Source organism: Oryzias melastigma, linkage group LG13 (assembly GCF_002922805.2).
Source record: "Oryzias melastigma strain HK-1 linkage group LG13, ASM292280v2, whole genome shotgun sequence".
In the NCBI taxonomy this organism is placed as follows: Eukaryota; Metazoa; Chordata; class Actinopteri; order Beloniformes; family Adrianichthyidae; genus Oryzias; species Oryzias melastigma.
Window position 1 is genome coordinate 28,280,727 of NC_050524.1, and position 8,211 is coordinate 28,288,937.

At 38.2% G+C, this 8,211-nt stretch overlaps 1 protein-coding gene across 1 annotated transcript; it reads left to right on the top strand.

The window, feature by feature from the left end:
* The first annotated feature begins 4,249 nt into the window (after positions 1–4,249).
* On the top strand, positions 4,250–6,916 carry ssr3 (signal sequence receptor, gamma). The gene is made up of 5 exons (XM_024277856.2): positions 4,250–4,528; positions 5,491–5,617; positions 5,808–5,906; positions 6,088–6,219; positions 6,677–6,916. The coding sequence occupies exons 1-5, from the start codon at positions 4,396–4,398 to the stop codon at positions 6,741–6,743; spliced, it is 558 nt and encodes a 185-aa protein (XP_024133624.1). The 5' UTR covers positions 4,250–4,395; the 3' UTR covers positions 6,744–6,916.
* Positions 6,917–8,211: the final 1,295 nt, after the last annotated feature.

The window sequence follows — 8,211 nt, forward strand, 5'->3', positions numbered from 1 at the left end:
ACTACATTTGCTGCACTAAGACTATTTTATGTGATACTGGGTGTCTTTTATTTTGAAAGGACATCATATAAACCTCTGTCGAAGGTTAAAAGCATTGTCATATTTTGTGGGCACCAGTTACATTTTTTTAGGGCCCAAATTCTTATTTTGTGGGGACAAATTAAAATTTTTTGTATAAATAAATTTTTCTTTTGAGGGCAAAAAATAGCATTTTGTGACATAAATAACTATTTTGTGGACAGAAGTTGGCAATTTTTTGGCACAAATTGGTATTTTCTATCCACAAATGAGTGTTTTGTCTGCATACATTAATATTATATGGGCACAAATAAGTATTTTGTGGGCAAAAATTTCTATTTTGTTGAAAAAAAATGTGTTTTGAGGGAAAAAATAGTATTTTTAGGGCACAAATTGGTATTTTCCGTGCATTTTCTGTCAAAAATGAGTGTTTTGTGGGCAAAATTTAGTACTTTGTAGAAAAAAATAGTGTTTTGTGGGAAAAAATTGTATTTTAAGAGCAAAAATTTGTATTTTTTACATTCTTTGTTTAATTATATTAATCATAATAGTAAAAGGTGAGATTTTGTGGCTCCTATTGGGTTGTGCTCTGTAATAATTGGCTTCTTAAAGTTTGAGGGTTGCAAATCCATGCAATGAGCAGCAGAAAAAAACAGTTTTTAAACTAATTTTGTCTTGATGGATAGTTAAAGGGTTAATTAACTGTTAAAGAAAGTCTCTAAAATAGAAACGCCCATGTGTAAGTGTAATAACTTTGACATATTTCAGTTAAAAGGCTATAGAAGTCTTTCGTTGACAGTTTCACTGACTGTGACGACTAATCTGCTCCAAAATGTCAGTATTCCAAACGCTCGTGGGATTAGGATTTTCCATTTGACTTTTCCACGTAGACGTTCCTTTTTCACAATCTGCGAGGGAGCTGGGAAAGGCCTGGCCTTTTCCTTTCCGGCAGAGCGCAGTTCCGACGTGGAAAAACAATTAAAAGTGAAACATATGGAAGGCTGCTTGAAATCAGCTCATTCACAGATGCTGTTAGCAGAGTCCAAATATTTTCCAAAACTTGAGAACTTTTGAAGGAAAAAGGAGTTCAAGCTTTTGAAATCCCCTAATGCCACATGTTTGAGGAGAGGGATTTAGAAGCGTTTTATCCGTCAGGAAGCAGAGGATGTTGCCTGACCACCCAGATCAGTCGGACATTATTTTTGTAGCCCAGTGGAACTTAGTATTCATTCATTTTGATTAGTCAGGCATATCTGCTTAGTGTTACTGTGCAGTTCATGCACAATCAGCTGATTAAAGAGACATCTAGATTGAAAATTAAAGTAGATTAGTGTTACTCCATTAACAAACTGCTTTTTTCTGGCGGTGCACACATCCGGCACGAGGCCTGGGCCTCTCAGAGCCTCATTTCTGGCAGGTGAGGAATGGCGCCTCAGAAGGAATTCACAGCTCTGTCAGGTGATCTGTGGTAACCGCTCCTAAGGGTGCAATCAGTGGAAGATAAATGGTTATCTGCCCTGGAGAAGATTCGTCTGTCTGTCTGTGTATGTGTGTGTTTTCAGCGTTTAGGGGCTGGTTAGAATATGTTGTGTAGTTGTGTGATTGTGTCTGCAGGATCACTCACGTCAAAATAAATCTGGCAAAGAGGTAAACACGAGGAAGTGAGCAGTGATCAAGAATAAAGTTGCTCCGCTCCTCCCCTTTGCCCTCCCTCGTGGACCCCTGAAGTGCACCGCTAATTCCTAAGCTCTGTCCCCATTTGAAAACAGGGACATCACGCAAACTCGCCTCTCCGCCGCGCATTCTGGCACACATGCACGCAAAAGCCATGCGATCAGCTGTGCATGCATGCGGCTCGCTCCTTCAGAGGAAAATAGCTCAGCGGGAGGGGAAGCAGTGTGTCAGCTACAGCAGCAAAACAAACGCTTGCTCTTCTTCTTTTTTTTTTTTTTTTTCATCATTCAGTTTTTATCTGTGTTGATTGTAGATCCCCTCTGGCAGGCCTGTCAGGCTTGGAGGATTAAATGAGGAAAAGATTTTCATATTAACTTGTCTCTTCATGCATATGTGGCTGCTGGGTCTGATCAAACGTTCACCTCAATCTGTGACACATATGATGATTAAAAAAAAGTCTGGAAGTATGACAGCTTTTTAAAAAAAAACTATTTTAATATTTAAAATCCTCCTTATTGTCAACAGTCCTGGAAGTTATGTCAGTTTTCATACAAACACTTCATAAATCATTGAGCGGAACCAGCATTTTTAATTATGTAAAAAAAAAAGTGAAATAGAAAGAGAAAAATGATTCTAACTTATTGCAGCTGCTATGTTTTTTTTTTTTTTTGCTTAAATTAAAAACAAGCTTAATATTTCTGGTGATTCAGAGCTGCGGGAATCTCATCACACAAGAGAGCAGATACTGACCTCTAGTGGACAAAGTCTGAAGTTGAGGGCCAGAACTTCTTGTGTGATTGGAGCTTTCAGTATGTATATGGTTCTATCACATTTTTTCATCATAGGTGAAAATTTGTTGTGTTAGATAAGTTTTCACAATAAAAAAATATATAATTTCAGTGTGGTATTATGTGTAGGTCTCTTTTCCAGTACAAAGTTATAACCAGAGATTAAAAAGATTAAAGACACCGACAAAAATGTTTCTAATGATGGACACATTTATAAAGGAAATTAATGTATATATATATATATATATATATATATATATATATATATATATATATATATATATATATATATCAGCAATTGATAGAGGGTACTTTAGGTGCGTTTATCTGAGATGATTCCAGCTTTATGACATTACACGTTATCCTGTTGGAAGTATCCATCAGAAGATGGTACTCTGTGGTCATAAAGGATGGACATGGTCAGCAACAATACTCAGGTAAGCGGTGGTGCTGTAACCATGCTCAATTGGTCCTAAGGGGTCCAAAGTGTGCCAAGAAAATATCGCCCACACCACTGGACCACCACCACCAGCCTGAACTGTTGATACAAGAAAAGATGGATCCATGCTTTCATGCTGTTGATGCCAAATTCTGATCCTATCATCTGAATGTGGCAGCATAAATGGAGATTCATCAGAGCAGACAATGTTTTCTATTGTTTCTTTTTGGTGACTCAGTTTCCTGTTCTTGGCCGACAGGAGTGGTACCCGGTGTGTTCTTCTGCTGCTGTGGTCCATCTGCATCAAGGTTTGATGTGTTGTGCATTCATAGATCCTCTTCTGCAGACTTCGGTTGTTATCGGTGGTTATTTGAGTAATTTTTGATTTTCTTTTCATTCTCCTCTGACCTCTGACATCAGAGCTGCGGCTTACTGGACATTTCCTCTTTTCTGACCATTCTCTGTAAACCATAGAGATGGTTGTGGGTGATAATCCCAGTAGATCAGCAGTTTCTAAAATATTCATACCAGCCCGTCTGACACCAACAACTATACCACATTCAGCTTTCTTTCTCTTTCTGAAGCTCAGTTTGGACTGCAGTAGATTCTCTTGACCATGTCTACATGACTAAATGTGTTGAGTTGCTGCCATTAGAAATGTGTGTTAACAAGCAGTTGGATAGGTGTGTCTATTAGTAGTTGCTTTTAGTAGTTTTGTTGTGCTGTTGCAGTGAAATTGAGTAATGAGAAAGACACTTCATAAAAAAGTTCGTATTTATTATGAATTCTTGTAACAAAAGGACGAAATTGCTGAAATTACTGAGACTGTTTCAATGCTGTCTCTGTGCTCCGGCCAAACACACCAAGTTAACGTGAACTCAGCGTAATTGTGTACTCGCTTTTTGAAGTCGAAGTTGTGCTGTGGCGTTGACCTAACTTCACCCCTAAGCTTTGCTCATAAGATCAAATAGGGCAAAGCAGTGATGCTTGCTCTTCTCTGATGAGTCACCTGACCTCAGGCCAGCTGAGCATTGATGAGGCAGTAAAAGGTTACAAAAAAAGAAAAAAAAATTATGACATCTCAAGAGTCTTTCTGGAAGATAAATGTCAGGAGTTGGGATTTCTCATTACAGGACTAAACCCTCTTATGATGAACACAAAAATTGCATAAATGTGGATCAGTGAAGTAATTTTGTTCAAATTTAATAAAAAAAATCCAAAGTGGTTGAACCTAAACAGAAAAAATAGATTATTTATCCCTTTTTCCCCCTTCTGGGTGAGAGGTTTAGTGCCACGAGGCATAAGTGCGGCGTTTCGGTCTTCCCTCCTGTAGGGGGCAGCAGCGGCCACGCAGACAGGAAGTCTTCAGTGAAGCCCCGGGTTTGTGCTGACGCGTCCCTCTTTCCTCTTTCTTCCGACGTGTCAGTCCTCTTGTGTCCAGAACCGAGGAGCTCACAGACCGTTCAACTCGCAGATATGCCCCCGAAAGGCAGCGCCAAGCAGCAGTCAGAGGAGGACCTGCTTCTCCAGGACTTCAGCAGGAATCTGTCCGCAAAGTCCACCGCTTTGTTTTACGGAAATGCTCTTATCGTCTCCGCCATCCCCATCTGTGAGTACAGCCAGCTAACCGCTGCTAGCCTGGATATGGATGGGTCTGAAGGGAGGAAATTAAGGAATTAAATTAAAACATCAACAGATCCCTCAAAGTGTCCATTGATGTAGTCGTATTTTAATTAATTAATTTATTTTTTGCACAGTATGAGGTACGTTGGTTGTAAAGAGGAGTTGTAGCACTAGTGCTAGCCAGCTATAAATAAATAAACACGCTTAAAATTCAGGGATTTTTTTTCGACAAGATGCAAAACAGAAAATATTTTCTCAATTTTAGCCTGTTAAATTAATACTTTTTACGGAATCATCTTTTTAGCTCCACAAATAGCAGGAAACAGAATGTGAGCTGATTTTTTTTCCAGTCCATTCAAACTCCTGTTTCTTTTATGAATTTTTTATTTTTTGTATTAGTTTAAAAGTTTAGACCAAGATTAAAAAAATAAAGGAAAATAAAAGCTACTAAACAAATGAGGGATTTAATTAAATAGAAATAGTATGTTTGTTCGTTTATTTAAATCTATTCAATTATTTTACTACACAAATATATTTGATTCCACAATAGTTAACCCTCACCAACATGAGACCCTAAAGTTTTTAAGTTTGTGATTTTCTTGTATTTTAATTAAACATTTTCTGTGTACAATCAGGTGTTGAGTCTGTAGAAAAATTATATTCTGAAAAGATAAACTTCTATTCCAAATGTAAATGTATTTAAAATATAAAAGTGTGCCTGAAATATCTTTTGAAAAAGTTTATAAAACCATATGAAAAAAACGTGCTATTATCATAAATATGAGGAAACAGAATGATATATTTTCAAAATAAAAGCCTCTTTGTCTTCTATGTTTAAAATGTTGAGGGAGAGCTAAAAGTTGCTCCACTTTCTGCTCTCTGGATCCATTCATGTTAGAAGAACCACAGAGCTGGACCCTGAAGTGGTTTTTGTGTGGTTCCTCTTAGGGCTGTTCTGGAGGATCTGGCACATGGACCTCGTCCAGTCTGCCGTCCTGTATGCTGTGATGACCCTGGTCAGCACATACCTGGTCGCATTCGCCTACAAAAATGTCAAGTTTGTGCTCAAACACAAGTAAGTTAAATGTACTTTATCATAAAGTGTCTAAATCTGGCCCTCATGGGTACAGTGTAGCATTTATTAAATAAAAATAAGAAAATTGAAACGAAAACCAGGGTTGAACATTTTTTAATCAGAACCACAGATTCACAGTACTCTGCAGAACCTCTACAGGCCTGAAACTGTTGTGCATTTGCTTGTTTAGAGTTGCCCAAAAACGTGAAGACGCCGTTTCCAAGGAGGTTACCAGAAAGTTGTCAGAGGCAGAAAACCGCAAGATGTCCCGCAAAGAGAAAGACGAGAGGTGAGCCACGCTGCTTTAACAAAAGGACTGGATTGAATGTTCTTGTTGTATCAGGACTTGTTTCAAATTCAGTTTTGGGTGAATAAAAGTCATTCGCTGTTATAGATTTATGACAGCAGTGTCGGATGAACTTTGTGTTCATGAGAGTAACTCCTGCTTCGTCTTCCTGTCCTCTGACCAGGATTCTGTGGAAGAAGAACGAGGTAGCAGACTATGAGGCCACCACCTTCTCCATCTTCTACAACAACACGCTCTTCTTGGTCCTCGTCATCGTCGCCTCCTTCTTCTTGCTGAAGAACTTCAACCCCACAGTGTATCTTTTCAGACATAATTTTTATAAGACTCTTTATTGAAAGTTATTACTGGTCTGCCACTTTCAGCTGGTACAATAGTCAATTAAACCAGTGGCCTTGTGGTAGAGTGTCCGCCCCCGACCTAAGGTGTTATAGATTTTGTACCCTTGTGTGATTGAGTTTGACCCCCTGATTTAAAGCATCACCTTAATGGGTTAGATGTTTCAGACTTACTTCTGACTTTTTAGATTTAAGATGCACTAATAGATCCGACCCAAATTGACTTTGACAGATTATTGGAAGACGAGGATTAAAATGACTGAGTTGATAAATAGATTTAGAAAGTTTATGATCTCTTAGTGAGATTCCATGGATGCAAAGCTTTGAGTTTCACTGGAGAAAGAAGCACACCTGAGTGACATCACAACACCTGTCGAGTAACATTTACCTTTAATCCTTAACTCCTCCTTCCTCCAGCAACTACATTCTGTCCATCAGCGCCTCCTCAGGACTCATCGCTCTGCTGTCAACAGGCTCAAAGTAACGGACCAGGGCGTGGACGTGGGAAGGACCTGGGCTGGGGGGTGGGAGGGGAGGGGGTTTCCACTTGGGAATAGGATGCATCCGGGGATTGAAATCAAACACTTTCCTGGATCAAATGTCTGGAGGCTGCCTCTCCGGGTCCAATTTTTTTGTAAAATAAAAAGATGAAAGGACTTGACCAGCCTCAGTTTCTCTATTCCATCCAAAAATGAGACGATATCATCAGTTGCAGCACATTTATTTATAATTCATGTCATATTTACAGAGAAGCTGCTGTTCAGCAGAGACGATACAATGAGGGTTAGAATGTCACACACTAAGGGACAAAAAAAGCACATTTGTTAAGTTTATCTTAAAACACTCTTTACAACCAACCAGACTCGTCTGCAGTGCACATGAGACGACACAAATTAGAAATTAGGTAAAAGTTTGAGCTTTTATGTCTGGAAAAAGAAGAATAATGTTTTCATTTTCAGATTTTCCTCTCTACTTGTAGAACTTCAGCCAGTTTAACACCATAGAACGAGTCAGACTAGATTCTTTCAGCTTTAATTTCATGACTGCATCTTAGTTTTATAGTATTACAGTCCAGAGTTTTGTGTTGTCATGACAAATGATGCTTTCATCAGGGAGAGGTATATCAAAATAAAACCTTTTAATCTTTAAATCAAGCTTTTAAAAACGATTTCTCCCTTTGTTTAAATGTTTTGCAGTCAGTTTTTATTCTTTTCCATCATTACTTTTGACAACACAACCGTTTCAGGTTGACTTTGAACGAAATTAATTTGAAAACTTGTAGTAAAATAGAGCCAAAATGAGGTGTTCAGACTGTTTTTATGCTAATTAGAACCAGTTCTGTATATTTATTGATGATCCAAGTCCAGAAAACAAAAAAATATGTGATTTAAAGTTGGAAAAACTGAAAAATTACTTTAAAGACTAAGCGCAGATTCTTTTTTTATTTATTTTTATTTCTCAGAAAAGTTGAATAGTGAACTAACTTTAAATAAGTGCTAAACAGGCTGATAGTGGAATTCGTGTCTGTTTTTGTGTGGCTTTTTAGTATAGTTGAAACCAAAATATATTTCCCAAAACTTTAGTCCAGAAAAGTCTTTAGGTTGTGGAGGAGATCCACACCAGCAGCAGTAAATCTGAAACCTAAATCTGAAAGAGAAAGAAGCTCGTTTGTTCGTTCACAAGCATGTTTTATCACCCAAGTGTGTCGAACATCTAAGAAAACAAACAATCCTCTTGGTATTGAAGAAAATAACAGCTACAAGATGAAAACGACCTTTACTTTGAAGGATCCTGTTTCAAAGTGCATTACAGGTGTTTTTGTTAAATTGGTGCTCATGAATCAATTTTTTTGCGAAACGGATTTGGTGTCCAGCACTTCCAACACTGACACGATGAAGGACATCCCTGAAGGTAAATCGGTAAAATGGATTCAAGGCACTCTGCCAGGCTGT

Coding starts and splice junctions, on each gene's coding strand:
- ssr3 (XM_024277856.2), top strand. CDS start 4,396: ATGCCCCCGAAAGGCAGCGCCAAGCAGCAGTCAGAGGAGGACCTGCTT. Junction 4,529..5,490: donor CGTCTCCGCCATCCCCATCT/GTGAGTACAGCC, acceptor GGTTCCTCTTAG/GGCTGTTCTGGAGGATCTGG. Junction 6,220..6,676: donor AAGAACTTCAACCCCACAGT/GTATCTTTTCAG, acceptor TCCTTCCTCCAG/CAACTACATTCTGTCCATCA.